This window comes from Triturus cristatus, chromosome 9, assembly GCF_964204655.1.
Source record: "Triturus cristatus chromosome 9, aTriCri1.1, whole genome shotgun sequence".
In the NCBI taxonomy this organism is placed as follows: Eukaryota; Metazoa; Chordata; class Amphibia; order Caudata; family Salamandridae; genus Triturus; species Triturus cristatus.
The window spans coordinates 659,678,290-659,704,484 of NC_140592.1; the positions used below are offsets into that span (position 1 = coordinate 659,678,290).

At 43.8% G+C, this 26,195-nt stretch overlaps 1 protein-coding gene across 2 annotated transcripts in view; it reads right to left on the reverse strand.

The window, feature by feature from the left end:
• Nucleotides 1–26,195, reverse strand: part of CCDC61 (coiled-coil domain containing 61) — a 538,795-nt gene that overhangs the window by 327,132 nt on the left and 185,468 nt on the right. For both annotated transcript variants that reach the window (XM_085625716.1, XM_085625715.1), the window contains exons 5-6: nucleotides 21,697–21,849; nucleotides 7,188–7,404 (exon numbers count right to left, since the gene is read on the reverse strand). In XM_085625716.1, coding sequence (XP_085481842.1) covers nucleotides 7,188–7,404; nucleotides 21,697–21,849 — 370 coding nt within the window. The remainder of the gene's footprint in view (nucleotides 1–7,187; nucleotides 7,405–21,696; nucleotides 21,850–26,195) is intronic.

The window sequence follows — 26,195 nt, forward strand, 5'->3', positions numbered from 1 at the left end:
TAATCCCGGTGCCTCCGCCGGTGGGTACTCTCCAAGTAGACACCCTTGTCGTTTATTTATACAAACATGGGTAGCTATTGACGGGCACATATAATACACACGCACGCCAAGCCATTCAAAGGGGATTCAAAAAAACATTCGACCAAACTATGCAAGAAACCCCCCTCACGGTTAATAAAACACACATCTAACGCCGGATGTGTAATACTTTTTAATTTACTCGCTGGAAAGGAGACGAACCTCACTTGAGAGTCACAGCGTGCTCCTGGCTGAGCCCAATGCTGTGTTACACTCACCAGTGCCCGCCGAGTGCCACACACCTCTGTGTTGTATTCCACCAGCTAGTGCGTATGCTATGACACTCTCTAGCCCATGTGCACTGTAACACCACCCCGTGAATATGTCATGCCACACTTGCCTTCGCACGGGTTATATTGCCCCATCTAACGTGCCTTCCTCGATGCCTATGTTATAACGCACAGCACTATGCCATACATATTACAATCTGGGATCCTAATCTGTCACATTGCATATGCAACGTTACACTCCCCAGCACATATTTTATATGAAAACTTTAGAGACTAGTTAGGTTACACAACACTGCCCTGTGCATATTACACTCCAAGGCGCATATCGCATAGCATGCGCTAGTACCTGTGCTATCTCGCGCTCTCTAATGAATCTGTCATTGCGCACAATGTATTGCATATTATATTTCACGCCCGGTTCATCTTATATCACACTTTTTGGTGCATAGTTTATACCATATACTATATCTAGTTTTCATTTTCAATCGTGCTCTCAGGACTATGTTCTGTATAACACTGCGTCCACCTACCCTTTTCACGGGCATTACATTTTACGATGGGGGGTGGAGGGCCAGGGGGAGTTTCTGCCAAGTGAGCCCGGAGTCACAGTCAGAAACGTCCTCTTCTTCCTGAATAAAAGTGAGATTATGCTGCATACTTGTTCATATTTTAAGTAGTTCGCACAAACACACATTTTAAAAACAATAAAGTTCCTAATACCCACCTTCTCTGAACAGTTAGCTTGCTGCCCCATCCACCTCCTCCCTATCCTCTGTTGTCTGAATCCATGGACTAGCCTCCTCCCTCCTGCCATGCATGGTCTGATGTGCTGCCACTGTCCTCAATTTAGCATGATGTACCAGTCCACTCCTCCTGCCCTCCATTGCCCAATTATATGGCCCATCATTGACCTCCTGCTTAGCCTCTGTGCTTAGCTTGCTGCCCCTATTCTCCTCCCCCCTGCTCTCCGATGTCTTTGTGCATGCCCCTGCTCCATCCTTTTTGCCCACCATGTTCCATGGACCTGCCACGCCTATCTACTCTGAGTGTTCTGTTGAGCTGCCACTCCCCTCCCACCTGCCTAGCATGGTCAGATGACTGTAATCTGTCCCTGCCACCTCCACCCTGCCTGTCCACATGCCATGCCCCTATCCCCTTCCTCCTGTCCTCCATGGTCCATTTTACTGCCACACCCTTCTGCCCTCCCTGGTCTGTTGTGCTGCAACTGCTCCTCCTGCCTGCCCAGCGCGGTCTGTTCTCAGGCCCCTTCCCCTGAACTCTCTTGTCTGTGCCCAGGTCCTGACCCTCCCTTATATCCTCCATGGTCCTTTGTGCATGCCCCTGCACCCTCTTTCTTGCCCATCATAGCCATTTTGCTGCCACTAACCCTCCCGCTTGCCATGCATGGTCTTCTGTGCTGCCATGGCCCCTCCCACCTTCCCTGTGTGGTCAGCTAACTGCCCCTGACCCCCTCCCACCTTCCCTCCATGGTCTGTGTGTATGCCACCATAGTCTCACTGTTGCTCTCCATGGTGTGTCTTGTTTCTACTGCCCATCCTGCCTGACCTCCATGGTCATCTTGCTGCTCCTGCCCTGCCCCCTTGACCCCAGCCCTCTGTTTCCATGTGCAGACCCCTATTCCCTCCCTCCTGGCTTGTCTGTTCCATTGTAATGCCCCTGATCCGCCCCTCCTGTCCTTTATGGTCTGTTATGCTGCAGCTTTCTCTCCTGTCTGTCCATTATGGTCAGCTAGCTACCATTGCCTCTTTCCCCTCTGTTCTCTGTTGTCCATGTGCATGTTCCTGTCCCCTCACTATTGCTTTCTATGGATTGTTGTGCTGTACTCCCGTCCCGCATGCCCTGTGTGGTGTATTGTGCTGCTGCAAACCCTGATGCCTACCCTGTAGGGTCAATTTGGTGCACCTCTCCATGTCCCTCCTGTCCTCTGTTATCCAAGTCCATGTCCCTACCCCAATTCCTCCTGCCTACCATGATCCAATGTACCATACTTGCGAACATTTTGAACTTGGTAAGAGGGAGATTTTGAAAAAAAACTGGGGTATTGATTTTCCCCTTTGAGTCACATTAAAAAAGAGGAGATTGTAGACAGGAGACAGATCAAATAAAGCCCATTTGAGCTTAAAAACATTGGACGTTTCCTGGCTGAAACGGGTCTGTTGGCATGTATGGTTGTACTACCACTGCCTCTTCCTTCTGCCCACAATGGTCTATTATATTGCCACAGCCTCTCTTGACAGTCCTGTATTGTTGGGTTGTTGCCCCTGCCCCCCTTTCCACTGCCCTCTATAGTCTGATGTGCTGCCACTGCCCTTCCTGCCTGCCCAGTGTGGTCAAATTGTTGCCTCTGCACTCTCCTACCTGCCTTCAATGTTCAGAGTCCGTGCCCCTGGCCTCTGCCTCTCAACAGTATCCCAATGAACAACTAGATTGCTTACATTCTATATTTATTACAAAAGTGTGGAACGCCTGACGTCATCTTGATGTAATCAAAACTGTAATACCTGGAGCATTTCCTTTAGAAATTACATATATGAGAGGGTCTTATTTGCATCAAAATTATGGTTAGTGCTCTAAAAAAATAAAATGAGGACATATTTTCTGAGTTTTCAAATAGCGACAAAGAACTTTTAAATTATTTGTAATCTTTATGGTTTTTTATCCAGTTGACCACTTGATTAAATGTTGCACTTAGGGGAGAGGATGTGGTGTTACTTCCAGAGCTGCAGACTTTGCAACTGGGGAACCAGGTTGGAGTTTCTGCTTCAGCTCAACATTCTGTGATTCTGGTCAAATCACTTAATCTCCCCATGTCTACATCCAAAATGAATTTGATCTTGTGTGATGTAACCAATGCTCATGTAAAGCACTCCAATACCTGACAAGTATGCACTATATAAAACTGCAAATACACAACAAATAAGTGTTTTGCACACTTCTGTCATTGGGCTACATGTGGGCTACATCTGGGTGATATTTGTGCTGCATTTGGGCTCTTTTGTCTCTGGTGGCCATCTTGGGAGATTTATTTGTAATGAAGTTTCCTAATTTCCTCATTTACTGCAGTCTCCTCAGAAGGAAATGCTTTCAGTTTTTTACTTTAATTCCATCAACAAGAAGACATTCCACTAATAATAATTTCTATCGCAAAATGAACCCCCTCATTTTGTTCCTTTGTAAATTAAATGTTTTAAGAGTTATCACTTTATTCCAATCAAGATGGCTTCAGGTGTGCAATACGTTTGTCATAAGTAGGACTGTTAGCGCTCTAGTTGTTCTTTAGAATGCTCTGGGAAGCTGCAGTAGAACACAAAGGAATCAACTGACAGTCTCTGCCTTTGTTGGATGTACATGTTTTACTGAGAATTTCAGACTTCATTGTCACATGACTGAGAAAGATAATGTGAATTTACAGAAAATATGCTGTCAGTTTAGCTTATAGATCAGCTTCCAAACCTCTGTGGGAAAAGCATGAGAAAATAGTTTTCTCTCAAACATGATTCATGATATCACAGCAGAAGGCTTTTTCACATGGTAAAATCACCTTAGAACACACCACAAGTCCTAAAATGTGTATGGTACCATCAACAAATGATTTACAATGTAACTAAAGTCTTAAAACCTTCTATTAACTGCAATGCTTTTTAATGAGGTGCTATCATGTATATTGGTCCCAAGATGGCTGCCAACACTTCTTGGATAAAGTACTGACAGCCAATCAGATCTCACGATGAGATGTGTGGTTAGGCTCCGCCCAGATATATCTATCTTTTTAACTCTAATTTTCTTAGGAACTACTGAATGGATTTACACCATTTAAGCAAAAAGCACGAGTCTGAACTGAGGACTACCTCTCTGCCAAATTTGGTGTAATTCCGTTCAGCAGTTCGGGCTGTAGCTGCGTCAACAGGTCCTATGGGAAAATGCGTTTTGGGACCCCCCTTTTTTCTCGGCCCCCGCTTGACGAATTACCGTGAAATTTTTCGAGGATAGGAGCAGACCGGAGCTGGCCAAAAGTTTGGAAAATTTCGCGAAGATTCGTCAATCGGCACCAACGTTATTCCATATAGAATGTTGCGGATTTCCTATGGAAAATAGGTCCTAACTATAACTACCTACTGGCGACTGCCAGTAGGATATATATATATATATATATATTACAAACAATCACTCTATCAGGAACGACGCGAACTCCTCTTGGTGGCAAAGTAAAATTTATTTTTAGTTCTCTCTGCTGTTAGTCATGAGGCGTTCCGGCCGAACCGTCGGCCTTGTTCACTATATATATATACACACACACTATTTATGAATTCATAAGACATTTTATATGTTTTGATAGATGTGGAACGGCTACTATCTGCCATATTTGTGCAATAGTTCAATATATAATTTGGTTTATAGTCTACATTCACCCGTGCCAGAGTATGTCGTCTATTTCTTGAATGCTGCAGTCATTGGTGTCACATGGCATGTTCAATATCCAATAAAAGAATCACTAACACGTAACGCGATCATGTGACCAAGGCCACCGCGTTGGCCGAATCGCGTAATGATCGACTGCACCAAAAACTGAAAAATAAAGCGCTACATTGGCAACAAGCTCATCAAGTTGTCCTCTTGAGTGCGCGGGAGGCACGTTGGAGTGGTAATTCGAGATATATATATATATATATATATATATATATATATATGAAAAAAGTGTACTACATCCTGTGGAACTGTGCAATCGAACAGACTTCAGTCAGTCTGCGGGAAAAGAAAGGAGAGGGACTTTACAACATCTACCACCTTTGGTTGCCACACACCTCCACTGATGCGCTTGGTTTCTATACAATAGGATCGGCCTTGGTACGGTCAACTCCGCAAGAGTCCACACACCCAGGGATATCCTACAACCGAGAGGAGAAAGCTGGTGGAAGCACCTCATGGCAGAATGATGGAACTCTTGGGTGTGCTTTACTGCAGACCAGCCACCCAGTGGGTTAAGAGGTGCACCACGCAGGGCAGGAGGACGAAGCCTGCTAGGTGCTCTGAAGAGCAAACAAGATACCCAGCAGTTGATCCGGAGCACTGCATGGCAGACAGATGGAACCTAGTCAGGTCCTTTTGATTGCAGAGGAGTAGCTGGAGGGGGAGAAGCACCACCACACAGGGCAGGATGAAGAATCTCGCCAGGCAATCTGAAGTGCAGAGGACCAAACCAGCAGGGAAAGAGGAACACCGCAAGGGAGAGGATGACTGAGAAGATACATTGATTTTTGGATATTTACACCCGTGATATGCTGTGTGCTGATACTAACACTGTTAGACAGCCCTGTGAGCAGATGTCTAAAGCTAGCTGAACCATAGGAGCCAAAGGCTGAAAGGGACTGTCCAAAAGTCCCAATCTGTAAGTGGATATATGTATATGTTTTGTGGTGACAAGAGTGCTCACTATTCAGCTAAAGCTGTCTGTAGGCAAGACCTGAAAAGGTGTAGGATTGACTTGTCAACAGAAGATCACACTCCTGAACAAGCTTTATCCACTGTCAGAAGCAAATACATTAGTGCTACAAACAAGAAGAGAAATGTCTGTGTCTTCCAAATGTGGGAATCCTGGGGACTGAACAAAAATGAATGTGAGAAAAAGTAAGGAAGTCCAGCCAGAAAAAAAATACTGGGCAGATAAAATTGGCAAATGTAAGTTTCTCTTGTGACAAATTGTACCTTGGGAAATAGCAAGAATACTTCGGGATGGCATGTTTTATGTTTTAAGTGAAATAAGAAAGGGCTTTTCCGTGAGGGTTTGTAAGGTGGGCCGAGAGACAAGGAAAATATGCATAGTTGAGCCTGAGAAGAGGAAAGGAAAGAAACCAGTATGATAGCAGGCTCCAGTTCTTCTTATACTTTGATAGGAGAAGATTTTTTTTTAAGCATTGAAGGAAAGACACTCAGTAAATCTGAAATGAGGATATTTGCATATGTAAAATAAAAATTGATAGAGGTAGTAGGACAATTCCATGAGAAGGGAATCTTCACAAAAAAAACATTTAGGTGTCAAAGGATGGCTAATGCTTGTTGGGGTGGGGTAAACAAACATTCCCATAGTAGTCTAGATCTCAATCACCCTGACCAGGTGCCCTGCTCAAATGAAATCAGGTATGTGTAGGAAGACAAATGGGAGAGACAAAGATCTAGGTATCTCTGGAGCAAATTGTTATATATGTAACGGATTTGATAATAACTGAATGTGTGCGTAAGGGAGAGAGGAAGTCCCTCCCTGTGCATAAGACGAAAGTGAAAGCAAATGTGGTTGTTCTGAACAGCTGCATGGTGTGAACAAGAGTAAAAATAATGTGGTTGAGAGTGGTCTGAGAACTAGAGTATGTGAAAGACTGGGCATGACTGATGTTGAAATAACCAACACTATGGCAAACCAGAAAAAGATTGGCAAGCAAACCTTATCACAAAGACTACGTGGCTGAGTAAGAGATGGGACATTAGATTTTTATTGGCATGACTATGAATCCTATTTTTATGTCTATTTACGTATTTTGTTTGTTGTATTCTTTTTATGACATTACAAAGAGTAACGTGTGGTCATTGTTCCCTTTATTAGCTATTCTGTTATTCGGTTGTAAAGCTGTTCCTAATGGTATTATTGCATTAGTATAGCATAAGGGTATTTGGAATGTTCTGCGAGAAGGGTGCAAAGTCTCTATGAACTGCCATCTGCTGCAATTTGTGGATGCTGCATGGCTATGCAATTATACTCTGATAAGGTGTACTGCCACTAGACACAGAGAATGAGTTTTTACAGGGTTGTGATGTGCTATTTTATATTCAGTTATGATGAGCTGAAATATATTGTCAAGAGATTACCTCATCTGCAAGCTGCCGGTATTCCAGGTTCCGTTTATTGGAAGATCTTTGATGCTTGGTTCTCTCCTTTGCCAGTTCTTCCTCCAGAGTCTGCACAATCTTCTTCAGGATGCGGACTTCCTTCAATGCTCCACCCTTGCCTAAATGTTTTGCCTCCTCTTGTAGATGTGACAGTAATGCTTCTGCATCTTGTTTTTCTTCAACTACTCTTGCAAGTCTGTAAGTAAAGTTGCACACACTTTAATATTACAGTCAGTTTCCTTTATTATTTTGAGGGCCTAAGAACATGTTTTACAAATTAACAATTTTAGAACAGATTAATTCATGGCTGAAATGAGTGATGCTGTGCAGTTGCATTCACCAACTCATCTAAGCATTGGTAGAAGTACTCTTGCTCATTCAAACATCAGACTTATAAAAAATTCAACTAATAACAAGTATGCAAAAAAACAAGCTCTTTCCTTCAGGAATATGAAGGCTACCACAGATTCCTTACTTGAACTGCGTTTCGAGAAGATACACTGGACAAAGAAATGTTTTCCTTAGTCACTTAGAACCAGATTAAGCTGCCTCATTAAAAGCAGCATATATCGCAGCTACGCCGAATCATTATGATGATGTCGTTTTAGTCCACATGCCATTCAACTCAGATTCAAAGACGTACATAAAAATAGAGCACAACAACAGATATAGCCTAATACAGAGAAGGCATGAAGAATCTTCTTGAGCAATTAAATCCTTTCAATTTTTTTACTGAATGTGCATAACTTGTTCTTCTAAAGCACATTGGCTCCCACAGATCCCTCGCATGCATCCTCCCAAGGCATACTAGAAGGATGTGGACGGAGATTATCCCTGAAAGTGTGGATAGAGGACCAAGAAGTATTGCAAACTGATAGCATAGGTACACTTCTCAACAGAGCCGGATTTGCAGACACTTCTCTAGGGGAGCAGCACTAATCTCTTCCGGACAAGGCTTCTCAGTTGATTCAAAGCTGTGTTTGCGATCTTAAGAGAAATCCAACATGCAGTGGTTTGAGTCTTAACTGAAGTGTCCATTCTTGGTCTTGACAAGATAAAATGAGGTGATTATCCTTTCTAAATTACTTAGACCTAAGAATATAGTGGTTCAATCCCTTCTAGGGTCAAGTCGGTTTAGTCTTTTCCTACTTGGGTGCATGAGAAAAGAGAAAAAGAAAGTTGGTAATGAAATGGATTGAGAAATATTAAACTTAGATGTCAGATTTGGTTGAAAAGGTTTCACCTACAGTAGTAACACGTAGTTTGCATGATTTAAAGCGAAAAGGGCTGGATGCAGAAAGCGCCTAACCCTCACTTACTCTTCTAGCTGAAGTGGCAGCAACAAAATAGGCCAATAGGCCTGGCCTTTGTTAGGGGAATATTTGGTTTTGGGAATGTTTTCCACTAAACCAATCTCGTCGTTTTCTAGGAACGTTCTCTGCATTTCAGCTGTGACCCAGATGCAGCACATGACCCTAGTTCATTGTTAGTAGAGAGGGTATAGTCTTCAACTGGAAGAGAGTTTCTTCCAGGAGGAGAAGCAGTTCAATAAACCAATGCTGGTGTGGCCACTTGTGGGCTATGAGAATCATCCTGCATGGTTCAGCCTTCATTTTCATGAGGACTCTCAGAAGGAGAGGTATGGGAGGAAAGGAATAAGCACAGATTCCGGACCATGCAATCGAAAATGCATTTCCCCATAAGCCCGAGGATAACAGCTTCTGAAGAACCAGCATTTCAGGTTCTGAGGGGTTGCAAATAGGTCAAGATCTGGTTTGCCGCATTGAAAGAAGATATTGTCGAGCATTTCCTGAGCCAGTTCCCACTTGTGGCAAGAGGTCATCAGCCTGCTGAGAGTGTCCGCTATTGTTTCTGCTTTCACGGGACATTCTCTGCTCGGAGATGCACACAGTGGCGGATGGACCATTCCCCGATGCTTTTTGCCACCTGGGACAGGATATGTTATCTTTTACCACCCTGCTTGTTGATGTAGTGCATTGTGGTCGTATTATCCATTCAAATGAGCACCGTGCAGTTTCTTAGCCTTGGGAGAAAAGCCTGCAAGGTCAGGTGCACTGCCTTGAGCTCAAGCAGACTGATATGGAAATGTCAGTGAGACATTTTCGACCTGCGACGGACCTGCAAGTCTTGAAGGTAAGCTCTTTATCCATTCAGGGAGACAATAGTGGTGATGACTAGCTGAACTTAGGAAAGAAAGGCAGACTGACAGATTCGCTTGTCGCGTCCACCAGATTAGGGCTCTGACCATGGACGGAGCAACTTTGATGAGGTCGCCAAAAGACCCCGCTGTCTGTACACATTGTCTGTTGATTTCTTCCTGGAGGCAACGCATCCGTAGACGGCAGAATGGAACTAGAGGGATGCAAGATTACATCATCCCTAGGAGGGACTTACAGAGGTGAACTGAAATAGACCCTTTTCTTTGCACCAACTTTGCTAAGGACATTGGCTGTAATTACCCATCTGATATGGGGTAAGCTTTGCCGAGTGTAGTATCGAGCGTTGCTCCCAAGAACTTTATATTTCTTGATGGGTAAAGAACTGACTTTTCTTGATTCAGTGTGAGTTCCAGCTTGCTGAATAGGGTAGTAGTCAATCTTTGTGCCACCTAATTGGAAGGTGCCTTGACTAACCAATTGTCTAAATACAGGCACACCTGGTGTTTGTGTTTCCTCAAAAAGGCTGCCACAGGTGCCAGACACTTTGTGAATACTCAAGGGGTAGACTTCAGGCCAAAAAAGAAGTACCCAGAACTGGTAATGGCACCTGGCTACTTTGAATTTTAGGAATTTCCTGTACAATGGGTGGATGGAGGTGTGGAAAAAAAGCATTCTGGAGCTTGAAGGTTGACATATAATTCCCTTTCGTTTAGGAGTAACAGAATATCCTGCAATGTTACCATGCGGAATTACTGTTTTTTTAGATAGGTGTTGAGACGTCTCAGGTCTAGACAAGAGAAAAAGGGAGTAGGCGGAGCCTGTAAGTGGTCACTGACGTCGACCAGTGTCCTTTCCCATGGAGTCTTGCACGCCATCTTGGTGCTGGCCTATTCTAGGCTGCTTGAGGTGGTTGCCGTTGTAGTACTGGGGACGAAACTGCTGATAGGCAGATGAATATGAGGGTCAACAATATTGTTGGTAATCTCCTCTGAAGGAGAGAAGTCCTCTTCCCCTAGTGCCTCAAAAGGGCAATTTCCGATATTGAAGTGTGCTCAATGATTTAGCTGTTTCTGTTTCTATGTCTTGTAGGGCTTCATCAACAGGCCCTCCGAAAAGGGACTCGCCATTGCAGGGCAAATCCAAGATCTTGTTTTGGATCTCCAGCCTAAAAAGAGGTAGCTTTGAGACAGCCCTGCCTCCTCAACACAGCAGCTCCCGTAATTTGTCTGAATGCAGTTGTGTCAGTGTCCATTGCACAATCTATCAACTTTTTTGGTCTCTGCTTTGATGTCTTCCGGGGCCTGACCCAAATATGGAAACATCGGACCTCATTTGGCAATCTTTTCGCCCAAGAACCGCCAGGGAATTTACTGCCCTTACCGTAATCACTGACATGGATGAAAAGTGCTTACCAATATTAGGCGCCTACTCTCCTTGTCTGGAAGCACTGAGATTGGTGCGGAGGGATTCTTAGATCTGCAGCGGGCTGCCTGGGTGACCAGTGAGACATGCAGGAACATCCTCTGTAGCCCTGTATTTTTTATTCAAGCGAGGTAGAACTGCGGTCACCGTGGACGGATTCTTCATGACTTTTAAGCCCTCATCCTATATGTAGCTCACAATGGGCATAGCTCTCACACTCTTCTGAAAAGGCTCCTCAAAATCATAAAGAAAGCAGGCCGTCTGGGTAGTGGGCATAGGCAGGTCGAACCTTTTTACTGCTCTTTCCAGCAGGTTATGGAACCCCTAAATGTTTTCAGATGCAGAATCCACTGGATTTGGGGATGGAGATGATAGTGTAGGCAATAGCCAACCCGTTCCATGTGGGGGTTGCGGCGTTCCCACTTTTCTCTGTCGTCATCGGAATTTGTTGGGTCCTGTAGGAGAGCTGTTTGTGGAGTATGTCTTTCTGATGTAGGTAGTAAAATGGTCTATGCTGTGGAGTTACATGGGTGCCCAGATGGAGACATTACAGCTGAGGAAGCTTGTGCAGCAGTAGACAAAGTTGTTGGAAAACGCTTTATGTAATCTGAGAGCATGAATCACAGACACACCATTTTCTCCAGGTATTGTTGGTAGTACTGGTCTTGAGGGGAGTAAGATCCTTGCTCCTCATATTCACCCTTATTGTACTCGTCCTCCTGGCACTTGACATTCTGCTCGTATGGGCTGTGTGCCACCCCAAAAGGACCACCTCATCCGAATCTTCTTCATCTAACAGGTGGGCTGGTAGCAGGGTGATGGCTTACTTGGAGAGGTATGTGCAAGAGTTAAATGTCCTATTTTGTCTTGTTTTTCACATTTTTCCTCTTGTCAATGGGGCCGTCGACGAGGATGGCAGCAGCGACGTTGAGAGAAGTGTCTTCTGTCGACGGATGAGTCATTCCATTAGTCGATGGGGGAACCATTGTGGTCGACGGAGGAAGCGCCCTCACTGTCGTCGACAACAAGGTCAGAGTAATCTTCAGCATCGATGATCTAGGTGTATGATCCGTCGACGAGGATGTAGTCATCAAGAAAGACGAGGTCGCAGTCAATGTGGACATGGTGCTCATGGTTGGTGACGTAAAAGCCACCGTGTCCGTCTGCCTCATCGACTGCATCGACAAAGAGATTTTCGTTGACGGAGTAGATAGTGCAGATGGCGATTTCTTGAAGAAGTGATAGACTTTAGGAGGTGGTGTAGGCGGTTCAGACCTAGCTTTCTCAGGCCTTTTTGAGGAGAAAGATTGTTCCTTTTTCTCTTTTTGCCTAGAAGAAACCTCACCTTCCTGAGGAAATTTTGAAGGACTTTTTTAGGCTGCTCCAGAGAAGAGCGAGAATGAGATGATCTTTTCCCCTTCTGCGACCTTCTTGTGGAGGATAAAGAGTCCTCACATCATCATCAGTGGTTCCTGGTTTTAAGCTTTTGGAGCCACATCAGCAGCCACCCTTCACAGTCATTCACAGTTTCAGTAGAAAAGGTACTAGATACCTTACATTTTTTGGCCATATGCGATGGATAAAGGCAACATATACAGTTCTGATGAGGATCATCCAAATGTAGCCTATTCTTACTGAAGGTAAGACAGACCCTGAAAAGACTCTTCTTTTCTTTATCTGACATGCTGAAACCAGAACTGAAGTCAAGAGATGCAGACTGTTAGACCTGTCAGCCCTTTGGGTGGTCCCTCCTCATCATTATTTATTTTGTCCCACTTTTGCCTCAAACCCTGTTATACTTTTTTCTTTTTGGGAACCACCAGACTTTTTAGTGTTGATGCAGGGTCAGGGAGCCATTTTCCCTACCCCTGGAACTTCTGTCTGAGGGCCCGAGACACAAAATGGTGGCCACCTATTGTCACCTGTGACATCACCAGAACACACTAGAGGTTTCTGGAACCTTCTGCAACATTCTAGAACCCTGGGATAGAGGGAGGCAGTTTAGAATGTTGGGAAGCCATCTCAGAGTGGCAGTTGGCACTTGACTGGAGAGGAGAGAGGACAGAGATTCAGAAGGAGGAAGGAGTGAGGCAGCAGGGGTGGAAACCAGTGCTTGGAGTGGGGTCCAGAAACCCACCCTTGATGCTAGTCCCTACTGACCAAGCCCAGCCTAGAGCCCTGTGTGGGACCAAGACCAGAAAAACCATCTTAAGGACCTAAATATTGTGAAGAGGCCTTAAAGAAGACGACCAGCAAGTTCCTGACCTGTACAGCAGTGTCCTCCTGGAGTCCTGACGTCGAGCAGCCTGGAGACCTGGAGCCCGAGGTGGAGAAGCGGCGCTGACAGAAAGCAGACGTCGTACCCGGAGCCGCCAGAGGTCGATAGAGGGCGCCGACGGAGGTCGTGGAGAGTCACCGGAGGTCGAGTAGGAAGTCACCTGAGGTCGAGGTGAGGCGTCGACGGGATAGTGAAGTCCGCCCTCCGGAGTCGCCGGAAACCAAGGTGAAGCGAGGTCGGGAGTGGAGGTCGCACTCCGGAGTCGCCTGAGGTCGAGGTGAAGCGCGCAGGAGGTCGGGAGTGGAGATCGCACTCCGGAGTCGCCGGAACCCGAGGTGGAGCCGACAGAGGTCGGGAGTGGTGGTCGCACTCCGGAGACACCCGGAAGCGGGGAGACCGTGACCCTGTGACGCCGGAACACGACATCGAGCCAAGGCCGCCCAGCGACATCGATCCGGAGCCGCCTCACGGCACCGACCCGGCGTCAGGTAAAGCAGATCGACGCGACATCGAACCGGAACCGCCAGACGGCATCGACACGGCGTCAAGTAAAACAGATCGGCGCGACATCGAACCGGAGCCGTCCAGCGACGTCGACCCGGCGCCGAGCGGAGCCGATCATCGTGAAAAGGGCAGTAAGTGGTAGAAAGGGCATCTGAGGCCCTGTGGAGCCCTAAAAGACCATTCTAGGGGCTAGAGGGGTGTTAGAACCAGCCTGGGAGTGCCAGGGGTGAACCGAGACTGGTGTAGTGACCTCTGTGAGGGGTTGTGTATTGTGGGGGAGCCAGATCCATAGGTTACCCTGATTCTACCTCAGTTCAGGCCCAGCCTTGACCAATCTAGGTGGGACACCCCCCATGTCATCCAAATGACCACAAGCTGTACTTGGGCATAGTAAAACCAGACTATCTCATAAATGTGATCTGATTTGCAATTGTTATTGATTGCTTATATTATTTATTGTCTGACTGTATTTATTCCTGCATAGTATTTATTGTCTGACAGTATTTAATTGCCCTCTGTATTTATTGCACCTATATTTATTCCGTGTTTATTTATGACCTGATCCTATTTATTGAAACCCCACTGTGGTATTATTTATTTGACCTGCTCTTTTGAGGAAAATCTTATTGTATTGTATTCATTTTATGAAACCTGCAACTAAGAGAAAAAGATAAAGACAAACTACTTTCTTTCATAATTTTTACGGTGTAGTGTCGTTTTTGGAACGGATGAACGCATGGTTATTGTGAGGGTGTGACGTACGCTTCACACGGTGCCTGACCCCGACCGCTCGAGCCAAGCTACCACTGTGTTGGGAACTTGGTGACTGCTAACCCGGTTGCCCGGTTTCCAACACAGACAAACTGGTATTAAGGACAAATCTGGTCATCCTCGAGGTAATAAGAAGGTGTAACTGACTGGGGAGTCGTGAAGACTCCCTAGCATGATGCGGTAGAAAATCTGAGGGACTAGAGGTTCTCACAGGAGTGTTCTAGAGGGTAGGGCCTTCCGATTGGTTCATAATTAAGCTGGAGTTATTTGTAAAAAATAACTAGTATATGGTACAAAACTGAAGGGCCTAGGGCCTTTCTAGTCTAGTGTAAAGTTGTACTGCTATCATAAGGTACAGTGGGTCTCTCATCTTGATGAGGAATGATTCAAGCATGTGAATCTATGAAAGTTCCAGTACTGGAGTAAGCTTTGTGCCCTCAGTACCAGACTTGTATGTGGAGGTGAGCGCCCCGTTCCCTCCCCCCACACCACCACCAGTAAGCTGGGAGTGACACAATCATAAGAACATGGTGGATTTGATGTACCAATCCAAAATGATATTTATTTGCAGCACAATCACATTATGCGATTTATTGGGTTAATCCACAATGCTCTATAACGCACCTCCCTACTGAAACAGACCATTTCTATACAGGCAAACTGAACACCGTAATGGCCACTAAACTGCCTAGTTCAGATTAATCAATTGAGATTGTCCAGGGCACTCACTGGACACTGTGGTAACTTGCCATGCATGCTGTTTTTTCAGATATTTACACCCCTGAAATTCCCATGGTTGACAACCCAAGTCTAAATCCTACAACAGATGAATCAGAGTAGAATACACTGAAACATCTGGCCCTCACAAGAGCAAGCCAGAGGATTCATGATGGAGGTTTTCTAACACTAGAACAGTTTTGATTACTAGGTGAAGGTAATGCCCTTGATTAGTTTGCATACTACTGGTCACGTCATTTAGCCCCAACACAATGCACAAACAATTCCTCAGGAATCCCAAGAGTACATCAGATGTATTTGTCCATCAGTACTAGAGGACGAGTGGCATGGCTGTATTGGATGACCAATGGGATGCTCCCTGTGACTAACTGTGCTACGAGGGAGAAATGGGAGGCAGATTTTAAGATAACCCGTCACAATAACATTTTGAGATCTTGCTGTGTGCAAATAAAACAAGAGTTCATAAATCAAAATGCACAGACTTAGACATTTAATTTTTTTGAATACAGTATATTACACTCCCAAACAACTACAACATCCAATGCGCTCTTCAGAACGCACTAGATGCTCTACAGCCCCCGCTAAATTCATGCACCTTGCCGCCCCCCTGCCCCCCTCCCGAACCATGCCTTCTGGGCTGAGATTGTTCCTGTCATTGATAACATAGCCACTACTCAACAAATCTGCACCCCCCCCGCCCTTCCATTGCTATTGGGGTACGGTGTGGACATACCTTGTACTTGGAGGAAATTGGTGGCATTGCTACTGGTGCTTGCCCAGCAGCAAATGGCCAGGGCATGGCTGAGGGCCCCCCTATTCCTAAATCTTGCAATTGGATCCGAGATGTGGTTTCTTTCGATGAGGTAGCTGAGACCTATGCATACTCCATGCATCTCTAAAAAAACGAAAGAAGATGTGGCAGTTGGTTGCCTCAGGGAGGAGTAGGGCTCTGGGATCTGTTGTCTTCTTGGTTAGAGACTGGATAATGTAATTAAGTTGGGTGGTTGCATATAGTCTATGGCTGTTTTAATGTTTTTGAGTGTATATGTGCACTTCTATGCTAACATGAACTATCAAGGGTTCCAAGCCTAATGAAAGGGACTAATTCAAGCATGTGAATCTATGAAGGATCCAATACAGGAGAAGTGAGAGTGTTCCAAGGCAGTCCAGACCATTTTAAGTGATGCTGAAAGGCAATTAAGTAGTTCAGTCCCATAACAGGGAATATTTTATGTTCATGAATCCTGATAGGATCCCTAATTGGAAAAAATGTTTTTTATATATTTTTTAAATATTAAGAATTCTTTTACTTCACCATGCTGGTCTTTGAGATTTCTGCCTATGTTAGAAGTCCTTTTCATGTGCACAAAAACACACAAGCATGTATTCAAACACTGCCCACAATTGAAAGTAAACAGAATGCCCAACAGAACTGTATCAAGTCAGTCTTTGGGAATGTGACAATGGCAGCACTTTGCACCACTTTCAATGAAAAATACAAAGAACACACTGCCATTCGGGCCATAGGCCGATGCCATACAGATCTCTGCCTCCGAGGTTGCGCAAGAGGGGTACATTCTTTCACATCCTGTAGTCATGCCCTGTGATACCATCCTACTGGTTGGTACTACAGAAATTTACCTGGGAGGTCATGGAGGCTGAAATCCCAGACTCAGCAGAAAAATGTCTCCTGCACTTATGGGGGGACGATCCACCTCCAAGATATGAAAGAATATGGCTATTCTTGGGGCTTGCAGTGGCAAAAAGCAGCATAGCAAGTTCATGGGGTGCAAGAGAGGCTCCGATTGTGGTGGGGTGGGAACAGGAAATGGACTGGTGTATGTTGAATGAAAAATCAATTTATTTGGGCAGGGGGTGCCCACGAAAATGGGAGAAAATCTGGTAGGGTGGCGCTCCTACAGAGGGATAGAAGAGGATTCCATTGAGGGTCTCGGTGGTCCTGAGGTGGGTTCTCCCTAATACTCTGGTAATTTGCTTCCCCCCTCCACCCCCCTCCCCAGAGATGACAAATGGAAATAACACACAATGTGTACGTAGCTGTATCTTCATAAAACATAATAAAAATATTTTTTTAAACAAAAAAAGACAAAGAACACAGAATAAAATACCTAGAAATAACATCACCACATGAAGCACAGGTTTGAGACCATTAACAGCAATAGTGGTGCTGTGTGTACAGTAGTGGTTATATTATATGAAATGCTAAGGCCACTCCACTTTTCAGGCCAGCTCCAGTTTTTCTTAGTTGAAAAATCAGTTATATGGTTGTTGTGCTAGTAATGTCAAGGAGTCTGGCTCATGAGAATATTTAAGTGGTGGTCTAACCGCTTTGAAGCACTGACAGACCTAGATGATCCGGACTGACAGACGGATGCACTACCGGAAACCCATCACTATGAACAGCCTTCCGTGAGTACCAACATGAACCCAAACACTGGTCCCCCTGATTTGGACGCTTATATTCACTGTGCCCAGGGAATTTTAATTAAAGAGGCACCCAACGATCAGATTCATACTGATTTTGATAAACTTCCTTTGGAAGCTACTCCCCAATTGGATTTTATCACTGAGTCTAGTTCCCTTACAACTTTAAACCCTATACTTAGAGCTGAAACTATCAATGATTCCGCCACAAACAAGCCATTGCTGGCCCACAACATTATTTCATGGAACATTGCAGGTCTCATTAACAAAATATCCCATCAACCGTGGTTAGACATTGTATCTACTTTTAGTATCATCTGTCTCCAGGAAACGTGGGCAGTTGATGAACTCCACATATTGGGATACCAGACCTTTCACGCACCTGCACAGCTCACCACACAGGGGAGAAATAAAGGAGGCCTGGCTATTTATGTCTCCACGATACAGGACATAAAAGTTGTAAATTACCTATATACTGATTTCTTTCAGATCCTAGTTATCAGCTGGGGCCACGTAAAATTTATGACTCTCATTAATTTTTATAATAACATCCCAATCGATAGTCTAGAAAGCCAGATCGATAATTTTATTCAGAGTATAAATATACCTAAGACGCAGAAAGAAGACGAGTCGTTATTGATCTGGGTGGGCGATTTTAATTGTACAATCTGCCCTTATGGTTCTAAAGGAATCTGCGGCCTTGGATCTCATAAGGACGATATCCCAACCCACTTTGCCCATTCTAAACTGGGAAATCTCCTCAATAACGCGCTTTTTTATTTTAACTTGTCTTTTATAAATGAATTATGTACCCCAAATATCCCCTTTCAACCCACTTTTCATGGGCGGGGTTGCAGCTCAATTATTGATTTTACCCTTATTTCCGCACCTAACGCAGGGCTGATTGTAGATTGGGTAACACATGATGACATTTTTGGCGACCATTACCCGATCTCCTTCAATCTAAAAATTAAAAATAAACATCAGACCACCATAGAGCAGTTTACCTATCACCCTAACATTAATTTAGCCACAAAAAATGGCTATTCGATAAAATGGGATAGGGTAAATCCCGTAGATTTCCACCATAAATTAATGGAAACCTCCCGAAATGATATATCCATCTGCTTAACAGAAAACGAGGAGCCACTAGTTATTATGACCTCCTTTTCAAAAATTCAATTCGAGCTCAAAAAACTGCTAACCAGAGAATATCGCTCTAACCCTAAAAACAGCCACGGCTGGTTTGACAAAAATTGCACTAGAGCTCTTCAAGCTCTCAAAAGGGCATTGCACGAAACAAATAAATCTCCAGCCGAGATTCGTAGCTGTAGAAAAGCATATAATTCGGCTTTAAAATCGAGGAAACAAACGCTACGTAAAGAGGCCTGGTTGGCCATAACTGAAGCCTCCAAAGCTAAGGACAATATAGCTTTTTGGAAAGCTGTTAATGCTCCCTATTTACGAAATAACCAGACGGATATCATAGACATAGCCATTAATGGGGAAACTTGGGTGAACCATTTTAAATCTTTATACGATAATCATGAAGATCTTAAATATGATAACTTACTGGCGGATGGGTTATCTATTCAAAAAAAAACTACAATTTTACTTACCTCATTCCCTATAGACATAACTTTTTCTTGCCTGGAGATTACAAAGGTAATTAAAGATAGCCCTTCTGGTAAAGCTCCAGGGCCGGATGGCGTTCCGACAGATGTGTACAAAGCCGAACCAGACCTGTGGGGCCCCCTGATAACAAATGTTTTAAACCACTCTAACCGTCATGGGTTCCCCTCGTCCTGGTCTGAAGCCATAGTCGTTCCGATCTTTAAGAAAGGAGACAGACACGACCCCACTTGTTACCGGCCAATATCGCTTTTAGATGCATTAATGAAGGTTGCAGCCCGGGCAATTTTAGACAGAATACAATCCTGGGCGGAAGAGAACAAGATAGTGTCACACTTACAGTACGGGTTTAGCCCTGGCAAAGGTACTATAGAACAGAGCCTAAATTTGGCCTTAGTTCTATCAAAATATAATCATGCAAAAAAGGGGAAACTTTTTGTTACGTTTGTGGACCTAAGTTCCGCTTTTGATTGCGTGAACCACGAGATATTATGGTCCATTTTATCAGAGATGGGTATAGACTTAAACATCTTACACTTTATAAAAGCACTTTATAGCGATGCAGGAGCCAGGGTACGCTTTGGAAACAAAGGGGAGTGCTCTGGCAAATTCTGCATTAAGAGAGGGGTGAGACAGGGGTGCATTCTAGCCCCCCTCCTTTTCACCCTATATATAAATTTCGTCGGCAAATACTTAATGGAATTTCAGTATGACTATCCAACAATTCTGGGTACTCCTGCCCCAATATTTCTTTATGCCGATGACGCTGCCATCATGTCACGAACTAACATCGGCCTCCAGAGGGCTGTCCAGAAATTCTCGAAGTATATGAAAGAACGAGGGCTAAAAATTAATATCTCAAAAACCTTCACGATGGCCTGTGGACCGGGCACAAAGAAAATGTCCTGCCCAATCTTCTTAGATAATAAGAGGATAGAGACCATAGACCAATTTTCCTATTTGGGCTTAAATTTTGACAGGAAAGGAAACTGGCTAGCAGCAATTAATGCCAGAAATTTAGCCTTTACCCGAGAATTAGGCGCCCTAAAAAAGTTCTCCACAAAAATAGGTGGCAGGCCAGTGAAAGAGTCAATCGAAATCTATAAAGCTAAATGCGTTTCCACTGCCACCTACGGAGCAGGCCTTTGGGGGATTGAAAATCCATCCCTGATACAACAAACAGAAAATCAGTTTTTACGCTATTTACTTGGAGTCCCCAAATCAACATCAACTTATTTTATACACATTGAGCTGGGCATGTTATACATCTCGGATGTTATTAAAATTGCGCCCATACTCTTGTGGCATAAAATCTGGGTTACTCCAGAGACCTCATTAAATAGAGACCTAATTACTGACTGTCTTAGCCTTGATGGTTTGACAAACATTAAATGGCTAGCATATGTAAAAAATATGCTGATTGAACTTGGCCATTTGGAGTTTTTCGTGAGACCGTCGAGCATGGAAATGGTACCCAGAAAAACTTTAAGAAAGTTGGCTCTTGATCATTTAATCTCCAAGAGATGGAATTTAGAAAAATCTAAAACCACAGTCACTGATTTCCAAAAAGTAACTATCATTGAAGGCCTTCAAAGGTACCTCATAACGCAGCCAAATTGCTATGCACGAATGTTATTGACCCGTCTTAGATTTGGTAATTTTTTCCGCATGATTACATTTCCTGTTTGTAACCTTTGGTCTAATGAAATTTTACTGTGCCCCTGTGACAATATTTCTGTCCAATCAAACATACATTGTATTCTATTCTGTAAATTTTATCAGTTGCCCAGAGGAGCCTTCCTAAAACCGATTTTAAAAGCCTGGGGAATTCGTACCTGCAGATCTGCTATGACCAGGCTTTTACAACTAGAAGATGAATGTGTTACCTTTGCAGTAACCAGTTTTTTAAAATTGATTATCAAATTTCGGAACTCAATGCAACCATCCTAAAAATCATGTTATGTCTTTTTATCCTTTTTAACAGTTTTTATCTGCTTTTAACATGTAAATGTATTTTTCTCTATATGTATGTATGCTTTTATGATTCCACTCTGAAAATCGAATAAAGCTTTCATGACTGACTGAAGTGGTGGTCAGATTCCCAGGTTCCAAAGCTTTAGCAAGATAAATGGGTTATTTTACTCACACTGCAAGCAACTTATTTTTTATAAATCTTTCAATTGACACTTCAATAAAGAACAAGTACTGCAAGCAGCTTTGTGTGCATATTTCAGTCTTATGAATTATGTTTTTGTATTCTAATTTCATTACATTATCAAGAAGTTACAGAATGATAATTATTGGGCTTTCTTATAAATTTGTTCTTAGCCTAGAAAATCAGAATAATAAATAAAAAAATAGGACACATTAAAATGTTTTGTCTGAAATGCAACAAGAAAGTGCTACTGCAGGAAAAGCAACCACCATACAAGACAAACACCGAAAGAAAAGTACTTTTTAGGACTGCTCAAACGCTGGGGGCATTCATATACGATTGTGCTAGGATGGTGTAACTTACTCAGCTCTCAGCCGGCGGATCTCAATATCCCGGTAGTCTTTGCCATTCATTGACTTCAGCATGGAAAGTTCCTCTTTAAGGCTTCGAATAACTTTTTGTAGAGCCACAGGGTCTGGCTTTCCCATGTAGGGCAGTGGAAGAGGGTAATGGATTCTGGAAGAAAAAAGAGATATTCTTAATTTGCAATAGCAGACAGACCTAATTTAATAGCATGAACGGAGAGATGGAAAGGGTACTTACCTGTAACACAAGATTTGCAGTTTATTTTCCGTTAGAGGTTCACACACTTTGTATAACTCTGCCATCCAGTGGTACGATTCTTATTAATCTTTAAAAAGCAATATAGTTGATATGGGTGGGAAAAAGGAAATAAAAATGTTACTTACCCTGAAAGTATCGGTTTGTAGCGAGTAATACTGTAAATTCACATGCCTTTCTCATGTTATATTATGTAAGGAATTTTGTTAAGTGCAAATACTGGGAAAGTGTCCTGGGGCTACGGAACTGACCACTGATGTCCTACTGCCGAGCACAGAGAACAAGCAAACTGGAAATCCAGACAAAACCAAGTCAATATGCATATAGCCAGGCATTTAAAGCTTTTCTAAATTTGATAAGACCCAACATGCCATGCAAAGTTAGAGGCAAAGAATTCCATAATTTGGTGGCAGCCATGGAGAAGGCCCTAACACCAGAGCTGACTCAATTAACTCTGAGAATAAAGTGAAGGGAAGAATCTCAGGAATAAAGGTGGCGACCAGGAACATTGAACTTGCATTTATTTTTCAGATACATTGGTCCAGTTTGGTGAAGAGACTTGTGGACTATCCACAGATTATTTTTTTTTTATCCTTTTAACCACTGGCATACAATGCAAAACGTCAAGGGCAGAAGAAGCTGAGGAAAAACTTGGTTGACCCAGAGCTAATCTAGCATGTTTTGGATTCGCTCAACCATCTTCAACATGCGGCTGGTTTAGGCCTGGTGAGAAACACTGCCATTTTACATGCACACGTTTCTTAAGTTGCCCACTTTTTTACCGTTGACTTTTGACACAAATTTGCTTGCATGACTGTGCCGGATATGGTTCTTAGAAACCACATTTGCTTAAATTTCAACTTCATGGGCACATTATCATGATACCTTGAACATTTACTACAAGGGATAAAGTTCACAGTACAAATGTTGTTGACCGTCCAGTAGGCAGCATAGCTATCATAAGACGATAAACGACGACAGCCTGGCTGAGGTCTCAGCACAGTAGCATGGATATGTTCTGTTATATAAACATGAGCATTTACATGTTCAAATAAGAGGAGCACTCTGCTCTCACTACGAAGTCATTGATGTCAAAATTCCAGTTTCCCTCTGCAAGGAGGGATATCCAACTTGTGACCACAACGGGCCCCTGAAGACACTTAACCTCAGGTAATGGGGAGTCAGTTCATCCAGTAGGGGATTTTGGCAGATCACCTGCCCTAGGCAACTAGGTTATGGAGTGCTATTACCTTCCTTATACCTACATACCTTTCATGTACTTATGTATCTTTATATTTATTACTTTGCTTCTAATTCAGCATCCCCAATGCTCTACCCAATATGAAAATAAGTTACTTACCTGTAACTGCGGTTATCCAGTATTGGTATATTTCATAGATTCACATGCATGAATCATTCCCCGTTGTCGAGATGGGAGTCCCGCTGTAACATAATCAAGCAGTTGTCAACAATTGCCATAGGCTATACTGGCTTTAGGCCATGAATTTAATAGCCTATCTATGCCCTTTTTAAAAAGGACTAAACTCCAAGTACAGCTAATCAGCACCCTCTAGAACACTCCAAGCAAAGACAAACATGTAGGCTCAGAGAAGATACTTATGTTCTTGTACATATATTTTCTCAATTTCTTAAACATAAACTTATACTAACTGAACTTCTAAAAAGCTCTTTAAATATGACTTAATCTTGTCATGATGAGAAAAAGCAAAGCAACATTCCAATATATATATATATACACACACACACACACACACACACACACACACACATACATACACACAATATGTATACATACAGTTATAGAAAGAATCCTCCTCACTGGAAAGAGGCCCATCTCAGTTGGATAGATGACGTAATACTGCCTGACAGCTGCATCTCCAACCTGCGCAGAGTCCAGGCAGTAGTGCTACATGAAAGTATCGGTACCTTTCCAAGTTGCAGCATGGCAAATCTTCTCCAATGTCACTCCAGCAAATAGAGCTGCTAATGTGGACACTGATCTGGTGGAGCGTGCCTTACTCCTTCTTGTTAAAGGCCCGTTAGCCTTATTGTGACAAAACTGAATTGTCGCAGAAACCTATCTAGCGACCGTGGCTTTTGTGACTGCAGTTCCTTCTCTGCCTTAACCGTAGGCCACAAGCAACTGATCAGTCTTTCGAATGTTCTTTGCAGGTAAAATTTGAGACATCGTTAGATAGCAAGTGTATGCTCGCCCGCTCTGCTGGTGTAGTTGGATTCGGGAAGAAAGATCGGAGTATGAATGGCTCATCAAAGGTGAAACTGAGATGGAATTTTAAAGATACAGGTAGGATTGGTCCTGAGACTCACAAAGTCCTCTGTGAACTGAAGAAATGTTTTTTTGATAGTGAATGCCTATATTTCACTAACCTCCTTGCTGAAGTGAGAGCCAGGAGATCTACCTTCCATGTGAGGAATTTCAACTCAGTTCTGTGAATTGGTTTGTATGGTTGTTTCATCTATTTGTGGTAACCAAGCTGAATTTCCATTTTGGAGGCGGTGTCCACACCAGAGGCAAGGCACAGAAAAGGCCTTTCATAAATTGTTTCACCAGACTAGTGGCACAGAGGGAAGGAGACAGAGCGGCTCTTCTGTAACAAGAGATTGAGGCAAGATGCATTTTAACTGAAGTGAATGCAAGGCCTGATTTTGCGAAGGAGAACTGGTGTGGCAAAATCTGTTCTGAGGATGCTTGAAACTGATGTAAATTATTTTGCTGGCACCAGAAGTAGAACCGTTTCCATTAAAGCCTGTAAGTTTTGTTAGTACTTTCAGCTCAATACCTTGCAAGGATGTCCCTGCATTCCTGAGAGATACTCATATCCAAGAACTCAGGAGCCAAGCATGTAAGTTAAGAAACGTTGGTCCAGGATGGCACAGTTGCCACTTATCCCTGGTCAGGAGAGATGGTGATGGTTGCAGGCATATGGGCCTGGACTAAAAGACGGAGAAGTTCCGGGAACCAATGTTGCCTGGCCCCCCTGGGAGCTACTACTATCAGGCAGCAGCGCTCCACTTTCATTTTGGTAAGTACCCTGGGGATCAATGGGATGGGGAATGGTGTAGGCATATATACCTGACCATCACATTGAAAGGGCATTCCCCAATGACTCTGGGAGAGGGAACCTGTTGGCATAGGACTGGCATTTGACATTGTCCTTCGTGGCAAAGACGTCTAGCGCTGTTCTTCCCCGCAGGGCAAACACCCTGTCTAGTTGCTCTATTCCCCTTCGTGGCAACTGTCTGTTGCTCTGCTGAGGAAATCTGCTAGGGTGTTGGGTAGCCCAGGGATGTGTTAGGCCTTGAGAGATATACCATGTTCTGCTGTCCAATCAAACAGTGCTTGTGATTCTTGCGATAGCGCGAGGGACTTGGGCAAACCAGCATGGAGGCACCAGCTATCCTTGGTAAGAAGGTCTGTAGGGAGAGGAATATGGCTTTGAGTTCCAGAATGTTGATGTGTTTCAGTTTTTGAGTACTGGACCATTTGCCCTGAACCTGGAGATCTTGTAGATGGCCTCCCAAGCCTTCCTTGGAGGCGTCAGATGTTAGAATGAAATCTGGAATCAATTGTATAACGAAAAGGCCTTTTGAGAGATTTGGCCTGTGGTACCACAATTGCAGGGCTTCCTTCATAACCGGAGTGATATGTAGCCGGTCTTCAAAGGATCCCGACGTTTGCAGCCACTGACGTTGAAGTTCCTCCTGAATAGGTTTCATCTTTAGCCTGGCCAAAGGGACAAGGTTTATCGCTGATGGGCACATGCCTAGGAGCGATTTGTACTTTTACAGAAACTGACTGTTTTCTTGAAATGGCTAGCACTAACTTCTGCAGACTGACTTGACGTTCGACTGAGAAGAAGGCTTTGCACCGGACTGTGTCCAACCTGGAGCCCAGAAACGATGTGACCTGGCTGGGAAGAAATGATGACTTGCCTTGATTCACTGTCAGTCCGAGACTGTGGAGCAGCTGAAGACCTATCTCTGTAGTCTTGGTGACTTCTGCCGTTGGTGCTTTCAGCAGCCAGTCATCCAAGTAGGGGAATACTTGGCGACCTGAGGTCACAGAGCTGCAGCTACTAGGGACGAAGCACTTGGTAAATATCCTTGGTGCAGATTTGTGGCTGAAAGGGAACCCCTTGAATTGGTAGTGGGTACCAATTACCATAAACCTGAAAAATCTTCGATGGAAGGGTATATGG